Genomic DNA, 27,180 nt, shown 5'->3' with positions numbered 1-27,180 from the left:
CCTGAGCAGTTCCGGCTGAAGCTTGAGCCTCATTTGCTCTGGAGCTCACACTCAGATCTGTAACTGAGCAGTTCCAACTGGTGAAAGGGTTATAACAAGGTAGAATAGGGAATAGGTCACAGGACCACAGGTTATCACAGGACAAAATAATCTCCCTCCTGTCACGGTGACCGTGCCAGTTGCCCGTTTACTCAGGTGTGAGCGCAGAAGTCCCGCTTCATTAGTCTGCAGACCCCTCAAGCCAAAATTAAGTGCTCCAGAGTAACAATGAGAGAACAGAGAGTGGTAAACATAGAGAGCTAGAAAAGGTTGTCTTACGTGTTTATGATGTGACAAGTCAGGCAGTCAGCCCACTAATGCTGCTGCACTACAGCTCCACAAGCTCCACAAGTATTCAGAACAAGGAATTTATCCGTGGCAATACACACTGTCACTGCAACTGGTGTGGAAAATTACTCAGGGAAGACAGAGCTGGGAAAGCAATGGGGGCAGCCTCATTTTCACAGTAAAATCAGTCGTACTCTGTAGCTGACATGCACATAAATTGAGTTTATCCCATCTTAATTTAGCCAATCACGCCTTAACTCATTTCTGATACACACCAAGTGGACGAGCGGCCTCACTCGTCACATAGCCCGGCCAGTGTTGTGAACTGCGTGTACCACGCTCAGGCACACTGGAGAACATTCGAGCTTTCAAATAACTGCGCGACTAGGACAGGTAAATGACAGAAGCAGAGAAGTACTAAACATCCACATCAAAGATAAATCCTTGATTATTGCTATTTACCAGCTGTTGTAAATAGATGATCATTAAAGTTTTAATGCTGTGAATTGTCTTACTCAGCAGGCTCATCTCAGTCGAGGAGTTTACATATGCTGAATTAAAAAGGTATTTTTACAGGAAAGAGAACTGCAAGGAAATGCTGAGATAATAAAAGAGGAAAAAAAACCTTACATTATGGATCAAAACCAGTTAAACATAGTAGCTCTGAAAGATAAATACTCTTGTTTCTAATTTCAAGAAAGTTACCTTCTTCAAGTTTTATGTGGAGAAAAAAAATGCAGTCAACAGATTTCCCAAAGATTAGAAAATAATTCCAATACTTCTTAATGATAAAAATGTACAAAACTCCTTGTATAGTCCTTAGAGGGAGCAGAACAATCCATAATACTGTCATTTACCAATTCAGTATTACTGATTCAATCCACCTCAGGAACAATTGTTAACTTCTGCATAACTGATGCCAGGCTCAGCCAAGTTGAATTTCTACTAAAATAGTAAATAATATTTTGAATTAAAGAAAAGAAAATTCACTTTCCTTGTGGTAAACCCTACCAGACGTGACACCAGAATCTCAGTACAAAACATTAGTAGATTTGCAGTTCACCTAAAGGAATGAATGACAAAAAGTATTTGCTCCCAGAATGCTTATCACATGAGCTTCAGTACTCATCATGGAAACATCATCACTCTAACGCAGCCGTCATCTGATGGGTTTCTTCCATACCTTAAAAGCAGCACCTCCGTGAATAATGGATTTGATGAAAATCCCAAGATCGGCTCCAGTCTCCCGAGATTTGTTGCCTTTTAAGCTCACACCAAGTCCAGCAGAGCCAGAATCATTCAGAGGAATCTCAAAGGTCAGCTGCTCCGTGGTTTCTGGAGAAAGAATACTGCAGTTTGGCTCTCCTTTCTGTTGGGGAAAACAAGGATGAAAATCTGGGTGAAAAGAGGGCAATGTATAAACTAGTGGCATCCGTAGGTTCATATGACAAGAAATAGTCCTTTTTTCTGTCAAGTAGTTTGAAGAAACAGCCTTACAACCAACAATGCATTTAGGTGGCATTTTGTCACATGATCTGGCTTTAAATATTATTTTTAATGATACCTAGGAATATGCCTAAATGGAAAGTAAAATAGCGTAGTTCCACATGATATAAAACCAATGTTGCAGCAGAATATAAAAAAGACATTTATTTTAAACACAGCTGCATTAAAAATGTAAGCCATAAAACTCTCAGCATCTTTACATGCAGCTCACAAACTGTTATGATAGTTGTACTGTTAAATCCCATTCCCCTCTGAAAATTGAGTTTCATCCTTAAAAAATTATCCTTCCCTTAAACCTGCCTACAGAGAGCAACTGGTATAACAAAAGCAAGGGTGAGAATTGAAAACACAGTCACTTATTCTGCACTAACTCCCTTTGTACCTATTTTTATTCCATAGAGGTGTTTTTTTCTCCTTCTGGTATAGGTTGATCCCAAATTTTTTCCCAGATTAGATGGCAGTTTACAAGACTGTCATGTCAAGTATCCATAGCTAGGGATGATCAGAAAGAGCTTGCTTTTACTGTATCTGCAGTTTTGCAGGGTTGTATGTTGCGGATGTGTTTTGGGGTTTTTTTGGTGTGGTTTTTTGGTTGTTTTTTTTTTTTTTTTAAAGCAGGTCAGAATCACAAAATTAAACAAAATAAAATTCTCGCCTGAAATATTCATACTGGTACTCTACAGAAATAAAATTAGGATAAGGAGACCTGCTATAGAATAAAGTGTTCATGTAAAGTATTAGGGGGAAAGACCTCATGCACCACATCTGATTTTATCCCACTCTTCCTTCTCCATATAACCCTACGACCATTAATCAGTTTATGTTTCTCATCTTTTGGACATCTTCTACAGTAGTGTTAAAAAAGTAATAGGAAAAAAACCTACAAAAAGGAAACACACAGACAAGTACAAGTCGAAAAAGATGACTGGGGGCTGCTTTCAAGGGTGTCAAACTCTTCTATTAAATTATCAAGTGGAGGCCACACACAAGGAGTGCAGTAGCTGGGCCAATCCTTTTACCTAACCATCGTTTCCAGTACATACAGTAGCAATGCAGTTGTCAGCAAAGGTGCCAGCAATACAGATGTCTTCTCAGCAGCCAGAACAGTCTCATAAATTCACCTATTATGCTGTCTGATCAACAAGAAGAATGATCACGGAACTAAGAGCAGAAGTTAATATCCTGAATTAACCAAAAAAAAAAAAAAAAAAAATCAGAAAAAACAACCACTAAATTTCATTTATTTCAGATGCCCTTTCACTGCTGAGAAGCAGCTAGTGGCTAGAGATGAAACTTGTGAGCCAGAGATAGGACTAGACACCTCAATCCTAATATACACCATGCTCAAATTTGTTCTGGAATGTAATGATATGAAATTAAGTCAACACAATTTGCCTAACTGCCAAATATAAAAATGATGGAGCACCAACAGTGACAATTGTCGTGATGCCAGCACTCATCTCCAGTACCTGTGTTACTCATTTGTGCTTTTGTCTTTGTCCACCAGAAGCAGACAATGCTCAGTTACAAATTTATCACTTTTATTCCTTAGCTGTGGATATAGAGACATCCTGAACATAATTCCCCAAAACCTAGGAACTCATATTTAATACTGTAAACAATATAGAATCATGATTTGTAAACACTCCTGCTCTGAATTCCTTCAACAGAATCAGTGTAAGAAAAATCCCACTATTAATGGCCTCTTAACATAAGCATTTTGTATTTGACTTTCTCAAGGTTCTAGAGAGCTCTAACATGTACATTAATTTGAGGCTAAGGACTTCATTCATTTGTTAACGCAAACTTGTGAAAAGCCAAAGACAACAGGATCTATACATGTCCTTCGAGCCAATATATGAAAATCAACTAGGCGGATAATTCTGCTTGAATTTGAGCCTAGCAATCTAATCAATACGATTCTCATTTGCACTATCACTCCTGTCACTGCCCTGCCTGTGACAGTGGGGACAAGGCTGCAGCCCCCCCGGCCATGTCCCAGGCCTTAACAAAAAACCCCCAAAGTGTCTAAAAGGGGACATAACAATAGTCTTCAAATCACTCTACAGTGTTTCCCCTTTTCCTATGCAGGTGATTTTTGGATATCAGACATATCCCACTTAAAAGGCAGACAAGATGTCAGTGAGGCTCAAAGAAAATCTTCACCCTCGCTGGAGAAAAGAGACTGACCAGGTGGTCACTAGAACTCTCCCACTATAAACACACTAAGTTAATAGTATTACATGTAATTTTTCAGCATAACTTAAGCAAATTTTATATTCTGATATAAATAAATTGCTAAAAGCAGAGTAATTTTTAAAAAATATTTCTCAATTTCCTTTAACATAACTATGCTGTGCATTAGCTTTTGGTAAGTAACCTAACAGATCACCGTCTGCATGCCTGGATGTGTTATCTATCAAATATTACAATGTATTCAGCAGGACATTAGAGAAGCACAGTAAATTTTTGTCAGTATTTCATTTCCTCTGCTCTCCTAAGTACCTAATTTGGAATCCGTAACATTTGACTACCATTTTCCTTGCTACAGCTCTCTGGGAAATAGATCATTTCATCATACAAAAACCTTGGTAAATTTAATTCAAGTTTAAAAACCAGCTGCTTTTACCTGCTACTGGAGAATGCTCTAATCTCCCTTAAAGTCCTTCACAAGTGTTTCCTGTTCAACATAGTCCAAATATCCTAAAGATTTCCCCTTTTTTAAATTTATATTCAGCCTTATCCCAAGATCCAGCAAAAGCTGGTTTTAAAATAATGCTGAATTTCTTTAATTGTACTATCAAAAAATTGTTACCCATGAGGGAGGGTGAATGACATTTCAATGACTTCACAGGGATGGGTAATAATAAAAAAGATGCACATCTACAAATCAATGATGAATTCATTACAAGACCAAGTAAACTCTGCCTTTATTCCCTTAAAATTTTCACTCGCTATTTGTGTGGCATCTGATAGCAAATGCCTGGTAGTCAGTCTGTAACATCAAGACCCTCTGGTGCAAATACAAGATTGAAAACTTGTCTTTGTGGGAGAAAGGAAGGAGCAGCAGAAAGGAAGAAAACCAGAGGAGAAATAAAAAGGGATGAATAGAACCTAGAAGCTTGATTTCATCCTGTACTCGCTGAATACTTTCAAATTCTTGTCCTGATGACAGTGCTCTTCCCAAGGAACGCCTTTTCACTGGTGACCAAAAAGAGCTCCAGCCATCCTTAAATTACCAGCTCATCAATTAACTGCTTCATTTGGGCAACTAATTTCATGAGTGATGGTCCCGGTTCCTAGAATATGCAGGTATAATATTAAATGCTGCTAGTGACTCAGAGCTGGATTCCCACTGCCTCTATTTTCCTGACTTTGCTAAAACATTATCCCAAGACATCAATACTTTATTAGAGCGCAACTGCCATCAGCTGAATTATGGTCTGGCAAAGGAAAGCCTCTCCAACACACTAAACCTTGAATTCTATTAGAAATAGTTCTTACCTCAAGAACATCCTTAAATCTGTATTCATTCAAACACAGAATGAATGAACCGAGCTGCAACACAAATACTCTTCTAGCCCAGAAAACACTTACAGTTTAATGTTATAAATTACCCAGTCAACAATTATGTAGTGTCTTTTCAATGACAAATGTATCATAACTCACCATTTCAGGAATTAAATGATAGTGTATCACTGAAGTTATTCCCTACTGCAGATATAGGTAACCCAATGGTACTATAATAAACAAGGAATCTTCACATAAATCGAAGTCCAGATAGTCAAGTGACGAGACTTCGAGATGGCCACAGATTTGAGATGGCCTGGTGTGTACTTTTCCTTTACGATGGGTACACTGAAGACAGCAAAAGGGATTTTAAACTCTTAAGTGTTAATAAAACATACTTTACAGCGAAACAGGTTAAAAATCAAACCCTGCTGCTCGCTATTTCCTTGCCGGACAGGTCCTTCCTTCAGCTGAGCTACATTTTAGCCTGTCGGCGTTCAATGGCTCGGGGATGTTTGTTCCCTACTGTCCACAGGAGGGGCCGATTTCTCCTCTGAGGGACCCTAGGAGCTGAAATTCAGGACAGGAATGTTTTCATCTACTGAGATACCTGCGTGGAATTTCAGTAAAATCAATTCTGATATTTACTGAATCATCACAAACCAGACAGAAAGGTTCAGAAGAGCTTGCATGCAGAGAATACAGAGTTTGCTAGATTTGAGAGTAGAAAGCCCTACTAATATGTATGTACTAAATAACACTCAGCAATGCAGACTGAAAACCTTTATCTAAGAGTCTCAGGATACATTTGATTAATTGATGTTCTGCCAATGATTTTACTTAATTTTTAGAAGCACATCTATACCTCAGGTCTCCAATTTCTTAATTAAAAAGCTGTAACAAAGGATTCCTAAAACAACCTAAAATTTTACTCGTGTATAATTAAGTCTCACCAATGAATTCTCAGTATTTTAAAGAACAGATAGGATACACTTTTAGTCTTCTTTTGTTCCCACAACACACAAAAACTGCTCCGCCACTAGCACAGACAGAACCATAACCTTTAAAAGTAGTACTGTGCATTGTATTCTTCCCCCTTTACTTAGTCCACGGTTGCATCTACTCGATATTGTGTCAATCCTCTGTCTACCATGGGACACCACTTTCAATTAGTCCTTTTATTTAATCTTACAACGCCTGCTCTCATTGACCACGGCACTTTTGATCTGCGGACTTATGATAATCTAACACATATCTCTCACTGGAAAGGTTGCCTTATTTATCCCTATTGTTCTTTTGCCAAAAGAGAAGCTTACAAAGAAAATTAGCTCCCACTTAAGCCAGGAAGGAAATAGCATTTGTTTAACACAAGAGACCTTTCAGTACCTGTCTGATGCCCTTGACCAACACGCTATTATGGTCTCTCAATGTGCCGGCTGCCCCTTGCCTGGCTGCTCATTTCTGATAAGAGATGCCAACTCCCTGGAGTGCCATTCAGAGCCGAGAGCAAAAGGCAAGAGACCCAGGAGGGTTCTTTTCAAAGGCTTATGAAGGAAATAAGACATTTACATGCTTTTGCAATTATTTGCTGCAAAAACCTGTAGCAGCTAAAGAGCTGCATTTAAATTGTGGCACCGCGTAACAATTATTGGTAGAAAAGCTTGAAAAGGAGATACCTCCTTATTTGCAGTATTCTCTATGTTCTTTCCAAGAGCTTGGCCACAATTAAGAAATACTTTGCTGACAGCTCATTCACTCACTATAAAATCTACGCTGTTTTTTGCAATAGATATACAGTAATGCTCTTGAAAATAATACTTGAAGGTAATGTACTGCTGTAATCTTGTCACAATCTAGTAAATAACTGAAGTCATTGCTGTATATATTCATCTTTAGCATTTCTGACAGATGCTCTCAGATTGGCTTATTTAAAATCATCTGTATTCCATACTGCAATAAAAACTAAACGGTCACTAATGGCACACCCTGCTAAGACAAAAAGGCAATAGCAAATCCGCAGAAATAAATGATATTTGTACACTTTTTACATGAACACAGTACACTACAAATTTGTGTCAGATTAGATAGAACGGTTCTAGTTTGAATTATGTAGACTCTCTGGAATGATAGCTTTAAAAACTAGCAAAATTAGATTCAGCTCTTCACCCAAGGCAGATCCATTGCATTTCACAGTTTACCATTTGATGTCATGAGACGCTCCAAGTCTGGAAATCCTCCAGTTTGCTTGACAGGCCTATTCGAAATCTTATAGTAAGTTTTACCCAAGGAAACGGTTTGTCCTTGCAAAAGGGTTTTGTGATTCAGTTTGGCATTGCGCTTCAACTTTAAAAAATGCAGTCTCGCTTAACCTTTGAAGTTACGTAACTGTAGGAAACGGAGAAAAATTAACTTGTTTGGTCCTCAGTCAAAGTATGTCCCACTCTGCAACACCCATTTTCATCCCATGCATGGGGTGAGCCATGTGCTTGAATGCCCTACTGAGGTGGAGCCTTATGCAGTTAATGTACCTTGCCACTTAAATCCTAAAATCTTGTCACTCAAAGATGGAAGACTGCGCGGTATATCCAGGTTGAATTTAGGATTGCTGTCAGTGTATCCTTTCCGAATATATTCCAGGCAAACAGGTCACAACACTGCGATGTACAAATCCAACCCTCTACTCGGTTTATTGGTTACTGTTTGAAATGGATGGTAAACGAAGCACTAAGCAGTGCATAATTCTTTTATGTCTACTTCAAATACCACATGCACACATTTTACACTAAGTGCCCCTAGGAAAACTTTTTTCATGGATTCTAAGAGAGACTTTGAAACATTTTCATACAGTATATGGAATAAATCTGGTGACCTTCATAAGTGACAAGGTACTACAGTTCCCAGCAAGATTTAAGAATTGCCTGAATACTTTGGTTTTATTAAACGAAATAGTGCAAATCTGGATAAATGCACCTAACATGTATGAAGACTCCATTTCTGTTAAGAGCTAGATTTTACATTACTCTATTCTGATGTATACATACTTGTGATTTCATAGATTTAAGTGGGCTGCCAAACAGTTTTGGGCAACGCCAGAGCTGAGACTGATGCTATCAAGTAAATGTTTTTCATTTCCCAATGCTTTGAGGTAGGATTACTCAAGTTAGGAGTTTTGGGCAGTAATCCTGTAAGCAAATACCTCATGGTACAAGTAACACTGCACTTTTCTCTCCTTGCTGGTGACCACTCCTGCCCAGCAGGCAGAGCACCGCCCAAGGTTCCTGCAGGAAAGGAGTGTCCGGACCGCAGCTTTCAGACCACCCTTTAAAGGTTCCTCGTGTTTGCTGGAAAATAGGAAAAGTGGGATCTGAAAAAGAAATCATTGCTGGATCGTAGCACTTTGATGGGCTTGACAGAGGAAGCAGTAACAGACCTGATGCGATAAGGTCTCTGCAGTCTCCAAAGGCTGAGAGCCACTGCCGCATGGAAAAGCGCAGGAAACGCATTCCACGAATTAGTCAAGCAATTTATTCCCCCCTTTGGTAGTTAGGGAGTCCCATCAAAGCCAGGATAAATAAAGGGATGCTTTTTGACAAACCTTCTGTTCACTGTGACAAGAAAGACTGTCACGTTCCCTCTAAACAGTGATCCCTTCCTGACTTTTATAATGAGCACAGCAACTAATCAACAAACCTCAGTGCATAGTTTCCAGTACTCTAAGCTATAATGAACTAGTAACCGTCTTCTGAAACACATAACAAATGCTGGGAACCTTTGAAGGGCGGCACTACACAACGTTTTCACTCTAAAAAGATACATTTGTGTAAACACAACCTACACTCATTTCTCAACTATTCTAGAGAATCTACAGGCCTGAGATTCAGCACTTCCTTCCAAAAGTTCTTGGGAAAAAACACCCAATTTCTTAAATTCTACCTAGTTTATAAAGTTATTCAAGATGAAAGGTGCCACATGTATCCATAATAGCCTTCTCTTCATTATGTGTTAAAAACGTGAATCTTGTGTACGTTATTAAAATCCAATATATGTATATTGACTTTCTTCTTCTATCAGACTTTTCTCCCTTTGAATAGAGATAATATAACAGATAATTGGTACTTGCTGGAATCATTTGGTGACTGAAATTCTTGACCATTTCTGGTTAATTGAGCATTAGAATAACTGTTTGACCTACAAAAACAGGTGCAAAAACGGTTAAGTCTAGGCTGAAACTTCACCTTTTATTTCCTGCACATAAAAAGGCAAGGAACGGTTAAAAGGAAATAATAGAAATTAAGCTTTGAATATTAAAAACCAAAGGACAACACTTCAGGCAAACAAGTAGTTCCCCTTCAGGCACAGAAGTTCAAGGCAGTGGAAGGAATTAACATGGGGAAGACTGAAACATAAAAGTTAATGACATGGTAAGCAGAAAAAAAGCTTAATTGAACTCGCCTCTGATCCTGCTTCCTTCTACCCTGTATAGTATACGTGTAAAAACCCTCAGAGTTAAACACGAACGGCTACATTATATACACTGTTGTTCCTTTAGCTTTTGCTGTAAAAATGCTGGTTCATTCCCTTTCCCCCTCCATTCATCAGGGATCAGTGAATACACCAAGAAACCACAGAAACAGTGTATACAGCTGAAACCGGTAAGTCAGAGCTATCTTTAAAACAAAAAATAAAGCGTATGCAAAACTCACACCATGTATGTGCTCTAACTTGAAGAAAAATGCATCAAAATATTTTCAGTGCTCTATTATTTCTAGCAACTGCAGAACAGGCACATTGCTCTGCTAATGTGCATCACATCCACTATCCTGAAGGCTCATGAAAAACGACAATAAAGAATTGCATAGGGTCATGGTGCAATGGTTTACGCCAGAGCTGTTCTCATTCGAGGAGCTTTGCTTGTTTTACCAATGCGGGAATAAAGAAAGAGCAGAGGGAGTTAGTGACCTTTATAACATTATTAAAATAAATGGCACCTTCAGTTCACACGTTTTTTCCTGGAGAAAAAACCAAAATGCAACAAATACACATGATCAAAACATTGTCTTTTCAAAACACAATAGGACGATAGCCACAGTTTGATATGTATTTCATTTACTTTGATAAGAGCTGGAAAATCCAAACCTGTTCAGTTTGCCTCTGTAATATTCTCCATCCTTCAGAAAACAGTGTTACACAGTTTAAAACCCCAATGCACCTTAAAGAATGCACTAATCACTGGTCATTCTGTAGACTGTGGTAATTAAGTGAATCCAAGATCTTCCCTTGAGTTTTGGAATCAGCTCCTTACTCAGCTGCTACATTGTCAACAGCTGGCATGAATTACTGGGAACATTTGGCTAACCAGATAATAAGGCGGACAGCCTGTGGCTGGGCCAAATTCTACATCACTTATCTGCTCAAAAGAAAAAAAAAATAAAATCATTAGAGCCTCCTTTTCTTTTTTTAAACAACACTACAAAGACTGGGTTTTCTATTTTGTTCTCTCATTATGTACAAACAATGTAACTGTACAACTCTCAGATGCTGCATGGGCTAAGTGTAACTGAAGTCCCAATTCCCTATAATTTAATAATGTCTGTTTGCAAGACTGATTCATCCTTACCCGTATCACGTCGCTCTTGGCTGGTGTGGCAAAGGTTTGCTACTCGGAATGTATTTTCCACTCGCTAGCAATTCAGCAGCATAGATCACAGTAACAAAACCCCAAACTCTGCTCCCATTTAGCTTACTGAAGAGAGAACATTTGTGAGACCAAGCTTAGACCAAACTGCAGCTTTGTTACAAGGTAAACTCAAATTATATTACAGACCCAGGCAACCAAATGCCACCCACTGTTGCTTTATTACATTATTTGCTTTGTGCCCCTGCAGCTATCGAATTCTTTCCAGAAATTAATGTAGGAACTCAGTTCCAGTGGAGCAACAAGCTTGAATGTTTTTGTGCACGGTCTCTGGTGGGTCTAAGTTCCAGAGGCATCTTTGCCACAGGACGTGTGGGCAGTGGGCACAGTTACCTGGAGATCCTTCTTCTCCTTTCAACAGGTTACAGGAAATCCAAATAAAGCAGCTTCTCAGATTACAGTCCCTGGAGAACTGCTCAAATCAAGGAGTCGTCTGATATAAAGCAACTACCCTATTATTGCCAGGCATTAACAAAACCCCCAAGTATTTAGGTAAACTCTGCATGCATGTTACGTAGTCAAAGCATTCAGTTACAGCTGTCCTTGAAAAATATTGGATTATCCACTGCCTTTCCTTCCAAAAACAAACATCTAAAGTGCTGGCTTTTCGCTCCTCTTTGATCAAAACAGCATTGTAACTTTTGAGGTAGCAGAGGATTAGTCCAACGTAATATCATGGCTAAAGCTAAAAACAAACAAAAAAGCTAAACCAATTTTAATTTATTTTTTTTAATCTTTTCTGAGACATCTCATGAATTCTAACAAGCACCACGTTCGTATCAACATCTGGTAGCTCAGTGGTATGGTAACTCACGCTTTTGCTGTGAGCTACCGAACAGATGTTGCCAAAAGGCTTTTTAAATTCAGAAGGGCTGGTTCCATAAAATTATCTAATGTATTTCAGTAACTCACATTTGTATTATATTGTACTTGATTGGGATAACAAGAAACACGGAACAGCATTAGAATTCACATATCATCACCATTACAGTGAGGGCCATCACTTGTGCATCATTCTTTTGCACAGAAAGCAATCCAGTCGAAGGTCAAACCACCAGGATAAATGTGGTTGCTTTCTGGATTTCAGTCATGCCAGTCCTAAGTAAGTCACCTTTTGAAAGGTAGTTAATCCTTGCTGTAGGGGCTGGAATTCAATAGCAAGCAATTGTGACAGGTAAAAATTATAAATAGCTTTTAGATTCTTCCACCCTTTTATGCCCACACATTGTTACAGTGCCTTCCAAGATAATTTGTACTATGACAATAAAAAAATAATGTATAATGTTGTGGGAACAGGAGAGAGAAAAGAAGAATACATACTTTTTTTAAAAGTACACTTTCCAAGTAATATGTTTTTATAACTTAAAAACCCACAAGAAAAAACTGTTGCCTTTTCAAAAAATAAGCTCTTCTTTAGAGGAGCTCGTGGATGAAAAGAAATCCTTAATATAATGGATAATTTAGCACTTTCAGACTCAGAAATTTCCCTCCAATCCACTGACTCTATAGCTCAGGGCTTACTAAACAGCATTACAATGACTGACTTCGGTGCTTTGGGAATCACTGACAACAAATGCCCAATTACAGGGCTGAAAATATCCTGCCATTATCCTCCTTGAAGATTACTCAATAAAAAAGGAAAACAAAAACAAGCCTTGTTAGGACATTTCAAAATTGCTCTACTACAGGAAAAAGTGGGCACCAGCAGCAGAACAGGAAAGGCTCATGTGGGAGAATCTGAACTCCCCTCCAGCTTCACATCCTACCATAGGCAACAGATACCCCAAACTCAACAAGGTCCAACTGGTAGCAAGGAGACAAGAGGAAAACTGTTTGGGGAGGAAAAATAACGGACGATTTCCGCAGAAGATCCTAACACTCCAAAGCAAAAGGCAAAGCAAGAAGGTGGCATCTTACGAAAAGAATGAAGGCAGTTTGTGCTCTTTAAAGGAGATAAAATGAGACAAAAGCAGGAAATGCTGTCCTTCCTTTATCCTGAGAACTTCTTAATGAAAGGTCAAGTATAGCCATCAATCAAGATAAGGAAGAGGCTACCAAAGACATGACCTTCTTTGAGGGAAAACAAGTATGCATCAGATAGCACTTTTACACTGATGTGGTCCTGCTCTGTCTACGTGAGAGAAAAGAGAACAGAGCTTCATGCCAGCATTGTAAAAAAACAGCAAAAATTAATTAGTTGAGATAGAACAAAATCAGACATGCAAGAGCCTATAAAGTCAAAGATCAGCAGCCAAGGAAGAGCTTGCTTCCAAAATTTGTGCGGAGTGCAACGGAATGCTATTCCACAACACTCATGCAGTTTGGCTTAGGAGATACATCTCCAGGGAGCAGCCACCCTCACCAGTTTGTTACTGCAGGACTCATTACAGGCACTTGAAACTTCTGGTTAAAAGTTTGTTGCTTTACTGAAAGAGAATAATCCATTTTTGGTCATGCTTGATGTCAGTTACAAAATTCATTTCCAGTATTCCCGCGAGTTATGCTCATGATGTCATTTTGGGAATGAAAAACCAGGTTGCGTGGAATTGCATCTAAAGTAGGTAAAATCAAATATCCATCAAAATCAAGTGCAAGTACAAATACTTCCAAAAGCAAGCCTTATACAGCTACCCTTCACTGGCTTTCTCAGCCAGCAACAGCTCTTTTCCATTTCTTGGGCTAGTTTTAAAACATAGAACTGTCTCTATATTACTCTTCAGGAAAAAAACCCCACAAGTTTACCAGCTCTCGAGGTAGAAAGGCCTCCTCCTGACGAGCCACGACCAGACAGACAGACTCCCCCTGCTTGGTGCTCCTCAGCATAGCCACAAGCTCCTCCTGGGTCCTGCTGGTGATGTCCCGTCCATTCACCTACCAGGCACAAAAGACCAGAAGATGTCACATCTGTAAGTAAAACTGCCTCCTGTCACTCTCCCCTCACCAAAGGCAGGTGTCATTCAGCGACTGAGAGCAAAGAATTAGCAAGAGCTCCCACACTGTCACCCCCTCGGGCCCTGCACAAACCACTTAACCTTTTTTCCCCTCATTTTCACCATCTGTTAAAGCAGGTCTGCAGCACTTACCCACCTTGCAGGGGGTTTGTGAAGCTTAATTAGTTTGTAAAGCACTTTGATGATGAAAAGTACAGAAACAAGACCTAAGAATTATTTAAAATGTTTACCCTAAGAGCTTTTTCAAGTTAGTAAGTAGAAATAACCCATTAGATAATGAGATTGTAAGTCGCAAGATATATGAAAATTTTAAACGGGCCAATCTGAGCAAAATTGCCTTAAAATGAGCACTTAACCACTTTGATATTAATCAGAGATTTTTGGACACGGCTGAAGAGGCAAGACATGTTTTGTTTCTAAACTTACACATTTATATGCTTTAAGAACCAAGATGCTATCAGATCCTCCTTGTTCAAACATCCCACAGACCCTTGTGAAAAGCACCTTTTTCCAAATCACGGTGAAAAATACTTGTTGACAAACAGTACAAAAGCCGTAAGACTTTTTTTTTTTTTTTAAATAACCAAGGCCAAGTATTTTAATCTCATACATCAGTAGCTTGCATAAGAAAATAAAATACATTTAACCTAACCTCCAGGATTCTGTCTCCGGACTGCAAACGACCATCTTTTACTGCTGCGCCTTTAGGTAAAATATTCTTCACAAAAATCGGACCGGGACCATGTACTGAAGAGTCTCTGGTAACCACAGTGAAACCAAGTCCTTCTGGACCTACAACATCAGATATGGAACCCCCAACATCCATTTCAACAAGCAAATGATGATCATTAAAATGAAGTAGACAATGTCAGCAACATGTCACAGACACTCATTCAGGTTACCACTCCAAAAAGAAAGCAAACAAAAAACTGTGAACATACGCCTATTTTCTGCATGCTCTAGAGGAGAATTCTACCCATGTCAGAACACATGCTCAAATCCTCCTGCAACAGCTACAGATGGAAATACTTTTGGATAGCCCACAATAATACAAACCAAGGGAGAACTCTCATTTTGGAGTCTTTACCTTTTCTCAAGGTGGTTTTAGTATCAGAGCCTTCACATAAATGTCAATAGTCTTTGAAACAAGTCAGAGCAATCAGAATTGTTTCTCTATTAGCATAAATATAATTTAGCAGGTTTTACTGAAACTTGTTGAAAAGTGGAGAATGTCACATGATTTGAATGCAAAAACTGCTGCCGACACGCGGTTAAGAAAGGACAAGCGGTATTTCAAAGCTTCCATTAGTGAAGTTGTCTGTTGCTTGGAAATAAACAACCTCAAGTGCTAACAGCTAAATGTTTTAACAAAGAATTAGAGAGTAAAATCAATATTAGCAGATATTGCTTATAAGCCACCAAAAGCACCCAGTAACAGCAGGGTTCATAAACATCTTTTTCTATTGAGCAAGATTGCTACCCATGTGATAGTTTTCTGAGACGTCAACATGTATCACGTTCCTCTCATTTCTAAAAATATAAATTAGTGTTTCAAAATCAAAAGTATTACATCTAAAATGGGGACAATTCTGAAGCAGGTTTTGTTAACGCAAAGCTGAAGAGTTCAGAAGGAAAGATGAGTGATCCAAGAAATAACAAAAATTAAGAAATGACAGCTTGATTACATTCATTATGTGTTAAAAGAATAAAGTTACAGACAGTTTTTAAAAGGGCCACTTCTAGCATCAAATTTAACTCTCAGCCAAACCAAAGACAGAAATTAAACAGAAAACATAACTGCTAATTGAGATCTGCGTAGGCACATTTTACTACATGTGCATAAACCTGTTACTCCATGCAAAGACAGACAGCTGCATGAAGCAGCAATTCAAAATACACACGCAAAATTCGGCCCGCTGACAGCTGAATAAACACAGGTGGAAAGACAAGGTTGGTAGAAAATTAAAAAAAAAAGCTGAAGACAGGTAAATCTGCGGTCAGCTTCTCGGATAACATGAAACGGAGCAGAGTCTCTTTTTAAACACATCTTTAAAAGAATGTCGTAACAGTGCTGGTCAAATGGTGGATATTAAGAAAAACAACACAGGTCACCAGCAGACAGTTCAAATTTTTATTCTGTAACTTGGAAGAAGGACAAAGCATCTCTATATGTCATGTGGTGCTAATGAAATACCTTCCACATAATCAGAAACTGAGATGCTTTAAAAACCAGTAAGTCTGGCAACAAGAAAGGTGGCTGTTGAGAACATTACTGTTCCTTTACCTTTTGGAAGTTTTGGAACTTCTAAACCATAAATAACTTGCTTGTGTTTTTAATGTCACTAGTTTAGTTAAAAGTTTAGGTATCAATATAGAGAACATGATACAGAACTAATCATATAATCTCCCAAGACTTACCTTTTTTCAGGTCTATCTTTATTTTCTTTGCATTTTTTTTATTGCCGAAGCCCATAAGGGGAGACAGTGACGGAGACGACGACTTTCTCGCCAGCCGGGGGAGGTTGGGGCTCTTGGTTTGTTGCAGTGTTGCCTGTGCAGCTGTCTCCAAGCTGCTTGCTCCGGAAAGATTCATCGTTTTCAGAGCAGGTTTGGGATGAACAGGAGGTGGAATCTTTGTTTTTGGCACTCCTTCTTCGCTATCCAGAAAATAAAGAGAGGCAATAGCAGACTTCTCATATTGTTCTCGATTATATGGAGGAAGGACTTCCAAGGTGACACTTTGAAATTTCATTGCCTGACGGAAAATGTCCTGAGCCCTTTAAAAGAAAAATATGAAAATTCACATAACAAACTGGAAAATTTGGGTAAAGTTTGGAGTTGTTTACAGAGAATAAGACAAAAACCTATCTTAAACGTGAAGAAGCAACGTTATCTTCCCATTTGCAGGTACACATTAGATAAGATTTCTAAGCTGCAGTATTTCCTTACACTTCAAGTAGGAACAGCACATCTGTCAGGATTCCTGGGCTGCTATGAAATCCCAGCCAGAATAAACTAATGAACACAGTTCTTCATCTGGAGGATCAGGAAGGGAAGTTCTGATAGCAAAGGCTCATCAAAAGACTCCTGAAGTTATAGCTTGCTGCTTTTTTCAAGTGTTCATGTGTTACATATGTTCTTGTTGGCACAGAGGCACACTGAGTACTTAGGACCAATGGTTCTGGTGGATCCATCTACTCTGAGCAAGCTCAAGACTCCATTTTTCCTGAGTCCAGCCTGACTGCCCCTTGGATTCCTTCATCATCTCTGATCCAACTCCTGGCTGATTCCACAGCAATAAAAAAGGATGAAGGTGTGGGATATATAGACATCTTCAGAAGAAATATTGTGACTGCAAGTGGTGCAACAGAAAAGGATGACGGTATGGGATACATACACATCAGAAAAAAACCCAAAACACGGTGACCAAAAAGGTGCAACTATTTGTATCTTTCTATATAAACCGATAAATAAAGAGGTAGGTATTACTCATATTTCAAGCAGTAACCCCTTGCTGAAGTGGACATGTGGACTTTACTTAATCAATGTCTTTGCAGATGTGCTCAAGCGCAACATCAGTAACTGTGTGAGAGGATTTAATGAAACTTACTCCCCTTGACCAGATAACATGGTTAACAACAGTGTTTGGGTTCCAATGCATTGCGAGGCACTTAAGACAATTTGGCCCAAGCAACTGTTCACAAGGCCTTCCCTGGATTTTGAATAACCTGTAGATTCAGTCAACCAAGACATTTGACACACCTTGGATTCTAAAGAAACAAAGGAGACTTCTCTCTTTCTGTGCTTTCCTCTCCTACCTTCTGATGAAATGGGCTGATTTTCTTCCATACTGCAGAAGTCCACTCAAGTTCAAATAAAGGTGGTAGCTGAAGCACATCTTGAGAATGAAAAATCAAGAACTTCTGCTTCACACAATCAGGTCAAAAGGGGAAGTAATGGCTACATTAACTTAAATAAATCACAGGGCCCCTTTGAGAACAATTTGCGCATCTCCTGCCTTTCTGTAGTGTGTTTGTCAGTCAGGCAAAGTAAGTATTTCGCTCAGGTCTTGGCTTTGGATTTACACTCGGGAGTCAATGTTGAAAGTACTTCCAAAATAAACACGTTTTACACTGATCCAGAACAGAAGCCACCACAGATGTTAACATCTTGAAAACACCCCTACGGCTTTCCCAGTTATAGGCTACCTGCTCACCTATAGCCTGGGAAGGTTATCAAGGACAGAAGTTACCCTGATCACACAAACCACGGCACACTCCTGGAATAACGATGTAAAGTCTTACCCAGGTTTCTTTCACACCCCATCTTCATCCTTGCAAGTAGCCACTTGGCCAGATGTTACAAGGTAATTTAATGACTCAGTTTCAGGATATGAATATTTTAAATATATGAAAGGGAAAATATAAAATCTCCTTCAAACAAAAAATAGTGGAAGTAACACAAGACATCCTGTGGGAAAGCCTAAATGCAGTCTTCAGGGGCAAAATAACTGGCTGCACTTCAAAGCGAAAAAATAATGGATGGAGAAATTTCCATTTCTTGAGACCCCAAATGCATACTTTAAAGAAATAAGGGAGTCAATTAAAAGAGGTGCTAGAAACTCTGCAACACAACAGAATGTAATTGAATAGATTACCAGCAAAAGAAAAAGTAGACCAGTCCCAATATATAGAAGTATTATGAACATGGGAATACAGAAAGTAGGCTGCTGCTGTTCCAGCCACAGAAGCAGCAAGCATCAGTCTCTGCTGAAAACAGAAAGAGAGTAACAGTTTCTGCTAAGTGTTAAAACAGCTTTTACAAGGGTTATGAAGAAATGTCAGTTTGAAACTAGCAAACGGATTTTCCTCTCAAAGGACAATCTGAAGACTATTTCTGGGTCAACAGTCCTCCGGACAATACTTCATCGCATCCATTACAATTACGACACTTCTGTAACTCGGGCTGCCATCGGGTTAGTATAGTTATGTCATGCCAGATGAAAACTAAACGGCCTATTCACTGAGATTAGTTTCAACCTGGAAAGCTGCTCTTTTTAGCCATTCTCCACAGCCAGGGAAGAGATGATGCAGAAGGTTATTCTGGAAGGCAATTCAGCAGAACAACATAACAGGACATGGGACCAGGCTGGAGCTTGTCCAAAAGACGCCCCCCAGTTCTCAAACGGGTGTCAAGTCCTTTTTTGCCTACAGTTTTTCTCCTCCGATCGAATGCCACTGCAACCACACTGCCTGTTGCTGTAACATAAGGTGACTCAGACCGACTAAATTAGGCTTTGCTCTGCGTCACCTTTTAGTCACTTCTCTAACTCGCCTAATGACAGAGATCATCCAACAAAACTGGCCTCCCTAAACTAACAACCATCTTTGTAAATATCCCTTCCAACTCCAAAAACTTTATACAAATGTGGAGAACGTGAAGTGTCCTGCACTTCTCATTTTGAAGGGAAGCCTGATGGAGAACCAGAAAGTTAACTGCAATATTTCTAACTGTCCTAAAACGTAGTAACCTTAGAGAAAAATATATGGAGTCCTCCACTCCACATACATCTCACGATCTTAAAGCCCCTGGAGATCTAGTTACATTCTGAAGAGACAACAAAGGAGAGAATAAATTTGTAAAGAAAAACATCACATACAATTTTGAAAAGAGAGGTTTTGATTCAGACAAAACATCATTCAAAGATACATCTTCATTACACAGCTGCATAGGTGAGGCAATTAATATTTTAATATGATACCGACACTTCTGTTCTGACAGAGTTGATACTTTAAGTAGGAAGAGAAAGGAATGTACTGTATCACAGCAGAATACATGTACCACCTAATACACAGAAAGCGGTAACTTGGAAAGCTATCAGGAGGCAAAAAGTACAGCCTCGGAAAGAAGGTAATACCTACAATACAGAACTACGCTGGTTTTATGAAAACCTACTTTGCAAATATTTATCCCTAACAGTGAAATTACTTATTTGATTTTAGTCTAGAAACCTTGAACATTTGGCTTCCTGTTTAGAATGTTAAGCCTCAAATCCCTTGAGATCCCAATAGGTTTTTGTTATGTTATAAACAATCACTCAGCTGTCTAAACATATGGATTAAAAGTAAAAACAAATTACTATTTAATTACTACAGCAAATATCTGCAAAATTTGAGAGGCTATTCTTTTTGTGCAACAATGTCACATTAATTCACAGCCAATCAAAGCAACCTGTTACTTAAAGTAATTTGAGATAGATAATAAATGTCAACAGATTTTTAACAGAAGTCATAAGAGGTGAGACTTACCATTTAGCTCAACTAATCATGGTTTGACAGTAGTAGTATTTTTAAAAAATTAAATGCTCAAAAAGCTGCAGCACCAAAATAAAAAAATATTCTTTCATTTGCAAAAGAACATTAAAAAACACGCTGTGATGTCAACTCATTCTGAAGGTCTTATGAGGAACAAATAACAACAAAAATACAGAAAAAACAACAGAAAAATTATTAAGTGAAAAAAACCCAGTAAAAATCTTAATCAAGTAAGCAGAATAGGTTCACTAAGACTACAAGAAGATTCCACCTCAAATTTCAATTTATTTGGAGGTTTCAGAAAGAAAATTAAAAAGTTTCTGCCAGGTCTCAATTTAACAGGCATTTTATTTATATTATTTATTATTTATATTATATTTATTATTTACAGGCATTTATAAATATTAATCCCTTTGCATGAATCAGTTAATAAACACAGTACTGTATAAAATCCTGGCTAGTTAAGTGTCAGTAAAGCAGCACTTACTGTGCAAAGGTTTTATCTGTAAGGTCCATGTGGTTAATTTTCACAATGCATTCATTTTCATGGAAAAGCCCATCACGCCTGGATCTGCTGTTTTCTTCAATACCGCGGATGAAGAGTCCCAGCATCCTAAAAGGAAAAAAAAGTTAAAATTATCCTTATTCTGCTCATATGGATCTACAGCAACCAAAAATAGATATTAATCCCTCCTGTGTAGGAAATGAGATAGAGTAGGCCATTATGAAGTGATTAACCTAGAAAACGATTTCCAGCTCCCTCTGATTAAAAAGAAGGGGATCGCGAGAAACACCAAGAAAAACTGCTGGACATGAATATTAAGTCCTGTAAGTCATACTTGGAGAAACAGAGGAAAACACCTAGATCTCCCCATCCACTTGAAAATTTGAATCTAGCTTACCCAATATTTGTCTGCCACTAAGATTACATTGCTCCAAAGAATGCTATTAACTATGTCAAATGACACTATATTCACCATGCATCAGATTTTAGATTTATTGTATTTGCACAAGATTTAAACATGTATATTTATGCCAAATCAATGTACTTTAAGATAAAACTTGGTTCCTACTGAATATCCTTCAAAATATGTAACACCTATTGCATAAAGATTCTCTTGCAACCTGTGTTACCCTTCACTAAAGGATTCAAAGGGGCAAACATCCAACCAGTGGCTATGAAAAAACTAAACACTAACGAAATAATGATGATAACTAAGAACTAATGAAACATAATTACATCCAGATGCAAATCAATAAATGTAGAGGAATAAAAGAAATTAAGATGGTTGCTCCATCTAATGCAGTAGGATTTCCCACTTGTCTGAAACTTGTGTGCTGTAGAATCTGAAAGAATGGCTTGAGCTACATATGCTGTGGCAGCTTAAAGTCATTGCTCCGTTACTTTTTTCCACAGCCTCAATTTTAGCACTATTTTAATGTATTATTAAATCTTAATTCCATTTTTTAATTATATCTAAGTGCAAAAGAAAGGGGAAAAGTTATTCCCATTAGTTTTATAGTTCCTGTATAAACTCAGATTTTGTAAATTAATACAATGTTTTAACCACTTCTAGAAAAACGTTGCTCTGCAGCAGCACTAGGCTAAAGCCAGCACTACCTTATTAGAAAATAACTTTACAACTGAAATACCAGACCAAAGTAGTCATGGCCAGTCAAGATACATAAATTGTATCTTGACATTAACAGAAATAAGAGATGCTCTTCTGTACTTTCTCATGTTATAATGAGTTAAAATTTACACAGTAGTCTCAGGCTTGATTAAATAACAGGGACAAGCAACATAAGTCATTCTGGTGCCTTTACAAAGATGTCGGTATGGTTCTGCCAAGGGTCATTAAAATTTCAAGACAAGTGTCTAAACAAGTAGTCCATCTGTCAAAACTCCCTTTGCTCCGAGGGATCCCCGAAAGCATTTGTAAATAAGGACATATTAACACGCACACAATGTAGACCGAGGCACTAGACTTTTTCTTTGTGAGGGTCTTTAAAAGCTGCACCCAACACAATGATACTTCAGTACAGGACTGTATCAGAGTCACAATGATTCCTGATTTTATTAGCTTGCAATTTCAGCACATTTTTTACCTAATGATCTTGAAAGACAGTGTACACACTGCAACCTTGACCAGCACGCCTATAACAAAGAACTATTATCTTGCATCTCACGATGGGGTAACAAACACAAGTGCCTTTCTCCAGCCTGCAAAGCGACCGACACAGCCCAGACCTCCTGCAGTTCATCGCAGACCAACTATCCTCTTGAGCCCGTCATGACATTTTTCCCGGCAGTCGGTGCACATCTATTTTCCCTTTTGGCAAATAAAACATTCTGAATGAATTCGGGCCCACTCGCAAACTCAGATCTTGCTGAGAAAACATTTATGCACACAGACCTTTACAAGGCCATTTAATCCTTCACATTCTCTGTCCTACACGAAAACTGACAAGAAACATTTAAGAATAGACAATTTTTACTTCTGCAATAATTGTCTTTATGTTACAGGCAGCCATTTTACTATGAAGTGGCATCATTTATGGCATTGGCAATTTCCCATCTCTTATTCAGGGCTGCCAGTGTCATATTAACTCTCTGGCTAAGCCTCTCTGTATGTCCAATTTCAGCCTAGAATTTTTGGGTTTTTTTTTTTTTTTTTTTTTTTTTTTTTTACATCTGACTTACATAGCTTGGAAAACAGCTATTATGAAAATGCTGACACAGTCTTAACTACAGTACATCAATATGAGCATGCTGCTAGAACAGGCTTTTGTGATCTCAAGAGACTGTGTTAAGTCATTTATAATTAAAGTAATTGTATCGTGACAAAGAAAAGTTCATGGTATAGTGCACATTTTATAAACGCTATACAACCAAATTTGAAAGGTGGCTTGAAAATTAAGAGGCATGACCAAGGAAGCAAGTTTTTTTTTCTTTTCTTGTCTGGTATGTCACTAAGGAAAGGCCTATGCAGAGGAAACCAACCGGGGAAAACAGAAAACAAAACCACATGAAACCCACCCCCCCCCCCCCCAAACAAACACAAAACAAACCACAAAACAGAAAACACCACCACAACAACAAACTCAAACCACCCCCCCCACACAAAGCCAAACCAACACCAGAATAAAAGAATAAACCCAGAACATATATGACCAAAGAGGGTGGTATTGTCTCATACATACCTTACACTAGTAAATATTACATTTTGGTAAAGAAAGAAAAGCGTCACAGACCAATTTTCTTTTAAGCTTTTCTTTTCCGTATGGTTCAATAGTAGGTATTTTCAGAGAACCACAACTGAAATCAGTTTCATTACTAAATTTCTTGGGCAATGCAGCAAATCTCTTACCTTCCACTCAAAGATGAAAAAAAGGGCACTACGTGGATTCCCAAGGGTCCACCTTCCCCTGAAATCTCCACTGTTTTTGTCATTTCACTAGAAAAGAGCACAGGGAAACACATATCATACACTGCTTCACAGAATTTTATGTTAAAAACAAATTTCTGACTGATCAGACAGCTGAAATTATAGGAAAAATATTCGACTGAGAGATCACTAATATATAAAAACACAACGAAATGCAAAACGGCTATCATTTTTTTTTTATGATGCGCATTTGTGTATTTTGAAAGGGAAAGACACCAAGTAGTAGACATTTTCCTAAATCAACCCTTAAGTAAATTAACCAGAATATTAAAGAATAAGCTTTTAAGTCAGGAGAGACCTCATCATTAAAAAAAAAAGAAAAAAAAAGTTATTCTATGTGTTCTTAATTTAAGCTCCACATGAGCTTCTTCAGTAAATTTTCCCATGTGGACACATTATAAAAATGAAGATTACACATTAATGACACCAAGTCGATACGCAAATCAGTCAACTAATATTTAAATATCTTGATTTGTGCCCTCAGTTGCATACAACCTCACCGACAAAGGACAAACCCCATTGTAATCAAAAGCGCAACTCAGCTCGTGTTCTCAGGAAGTTTCCTTCCTCAAACACCGTTATCAAAACCCTCCGTGTTATCTCAGACAGATTTTTGCTGTTTCATTTCCTATTGAGTATTTTACACTGTCAGCCTTACAGTGACCTGAACTCTATTCTGGGTGACCATAATTTGAAAAGGAAGGTACCTGAATTGGCTAGAACATTAAAAAGACAGAGAAATGCACAGTCTGTATCGTGTTTCTTTTTCCTACACTAGTCTGCATCTTTTGTAACACCCTCTCCTCTCAAATCACACTGATTTGAAGATTAGTACCCAGTGGACACCTACTGGGTATTTCCATTTTCATTAGAACGCGCTAACACGTTCAATACACTTTCTGGAATAAGTCTAGAAAATAAGTTTACACCATTTTCTTTTGGTTTTGGAGTTTGATGGGGTAGATGGGATTTATTTGTTTGTTGGGAGTTTTGTGGAGGGTTTTATTTGTTAATTATTCCACCAAAGAGGCTGACACTTGAATTAACTTATATTCTATAAAAATGAAATGGATAGACTCTGAATAACGAATCACTACTGATGCCAACATAAGATTTCCATGTTACTATAATTGTAAGACAGGCCTGATCAACAAGCATTTTTATTTGCTGGTATCTTGCTTCCTGTATGCCTCTCTCTTCATAAATCAAACAAGGAAATCCTGACAAAATCTTCCTGTAAATTTTTTTGGAAAACATTTTATTTTCTAGTGAAAATGGTCAGAAAAGCTAATCAGGGTGGTTACTAAAACCTCAAAAATGCAAGCATAGGAAATCATCTCTTCTCTCAGTTCCATTTTCTACTTCCTTCAATTCTCTTAATAGAAAAAAAAAAAAAAAAAAAATCAATTGAAGGGCTACTTTTATTGTCTTTTGAACTTCTACAGATTCAAAACATACAAGAAAATTAAGGAGCCAAATCCTGGAGATCCAAAAGCAGTGAATGGGCTTTCATTTGTACAGCGAAAATGTCAGTAAGTTGGAGTTGTCCCCAGATAACCCCACACTGCTCAAACACTCCAGGGAAGAGCAACTGGAAAATAGAGCAGGAATTGTTTTGAGGGCTATCAGGACAGACAGGTTAGCTGTCAGATTAAATCAAGGCACTTACAGTTCTAAGTAGGCTCAAAGCCAAATAAAACAAAGAAGTTTATTTTTAAACCTAACATGAAATCAACACACTACGAAAAATCGGTTTCTTCGTGAAAACAAATAGCTCTTGTGTAAATTGTGTATTGATTTTTAAAACTGTGGAACATCCTAAAAGTTATGCATGTACTAAACATCCAGAATAAGAGCACACTCTACGTACATATATAACAGGTACTTTAGAACCATATTTTTAATCAGAAATGAGTCAAAATAGACTTTTCATTCAATGTGACTCTTAGTTACACCTGAGAAGACAACTGGTCTTCACAATGACTTTCACAGATCTTTGAGGACATATATTTACATTATACCTATAAAAGCCTGACAGTTAAAAAATTTAAAAGCAGGATACCAGGGATTCTGCTTTTTTTGGTTTAGGTATCTCAAAGATGAGAGACTCATTCACTCATGCTGTCCATCTTCCAGCAGGTGTAACCTGGAGAGAGTGCTCAAGAATAGGGCAAGGATGAATGAGATCCTCAACAGGATGAGTTTTAAAAATACTAATTACTGGGACTCTTCAGTTTGACGGTCCAGTTAAAAAACTGAAAGAGGGGGATATGCAGAATGGCTTTCGACTGCTGGTTGATAGCTGTGATATTAACAGAGAGGGTCATTTATGGAGTTTCTGCAATATTCAACATATTAAAAAAAAAAAGTCCTCAAGGTAGTTATAAATCTAAAATGCATTTTACAGTAAAAGAAAAAACAAGTCTGGCCTATCAAGTAAGCATAAAAGACGAGGAATCCAATTGCCAGGTAGGGCTGAGAGGCTGGGAATACTGGTGAGCAATGCAGTGAGTGCCTCAGGGTGCTACACGGCCCGTGTCCCCTGTGTGTTCTCCAAGGAGCAGACAGAGCTCCAACCTCAGAAAACACTTTCCTTGCTGAGTGTGTTACCCAGTTTCTATGGAATAGGCACAGATCTATTCCCACAGCAATCAAAGTAAGTGAACTCTTAAAAAGCATTTATGTCAGTGAAATTTTTCAGCAGGGTAGGGCTCGCCCCAGAGCGCTCAGGTTTTTCCAGTGCACGGCGGCATCTCCCGTCCTCTCGCTGCACAGAGAACACCCACCTGGCATCACCCGATTGGGGCATCTGAGGCCACATTCAACATTGTGCTACTGATTTTTAACCTGAAGCAGCTGTCATCATTTACTATTTAAATTCTTCACTGCTTGATGTTTATTGATTTCTGCCAGATTCTTTACAGTCTATCACATTTGTCAGGAAGGTTTGCCATACATATTATTAAAAATGTTGATGAGTACAGTTTAGCAAAGAGAGACAGAAAAGACGCACGCAAGTGTGTAGTGAGCATGCACAGTATTCTATTTCTAACATGAAAACAAAATTTCAATGGAGCGCTGCACATTTAGACGTACGTATTCAGCGGTGAATCGGTCTGATCTTCAGATTGGCAGTGCCATTGCTGTCAAATACTATAACTTCTTCTCCCAAAAAATGTATCAAGAATTAGCAGTTTGTTACTTATGCAATAGGAAAAGATTTGTTGCCTGAAAACTTCTCTGCAAACTATCCAACAATGCGGAAGAACCAATCTCAACTACTGAGCACACAGATGCTTCAAAGGGACCTCTCTCCAGAAAGAAAATGTTTTGCAGTTTTGCAGCAGAACCTTATCTTGCTGAGGTGCTTTGACCTTCTTGAACCACGAATGCTAGGAGAATCATGGCAGGATGTCTCTTGGATAATG

At 38.3% G+C, this 27,180-nt stretch overlaps 1 protein-coding gene across 4 annotated transcripts in view; it reads right to left on the bottom strand.

Annotated features, from left to right (window-relative positions):
• PARD3B (par-3 family cell polarity regulator beta) overlaps nt 1–27,180 on the bottom strand; it is a 377,310-nt gene that overhangs the window by 189,370 nt on the left and 160,760 nt on the right. For all 4 annotated transcript variants that reach the window (XM_065637273.1, XM_065637270.1, XM_065637271.1 and 1 more), the window contains 6 exons: nt 23,675–23,761; nt 20,791–20,916; nt 16,408–16,766; nt 14,642–14,781; nt 13,781–13,909; nt 1,511–1,696 (listed from right to left, as the gene is read on the bottom strand). In XM_065637273.1, the coding sequence (XP_065493345.1) occupies nt 1,511–1,696; nt 13,781–13,909; nt 14,642–14,781; nt 16,408–16,766; nt 20,791–20,916; nt 23,675–23,761 (1,027 nt within the window). The remainder of the gene's footprint in view (nt 1–1,510; nt 1,697–13,780; nt 13,910–14,641; nt 14,782–16,407; nt 16,767–20,790; nt 20,917–23,674; nt 23,762–27,180) is intronic.

This window comes from Caloenas nicobarica, chromosome 6 (assembly GCF_036013445.1).
Source record: "Caloenas nicobarica isolate bCalNic1 chromosome 6, bCalNic1.hap1, whole genome shotgun sequence".
Classification (NCBI taxonomy): Eukaryota; Metazoa; Chordata; class Aves; order Columbiformes; family Columbidae; genus Caloenas; species Caloenas nicobarica.
The sequence above is the reverse complement of the archived record's forward strand: the minus strand, read 5'-3'. Positions and strand labels throughout refer to the sequence as shown.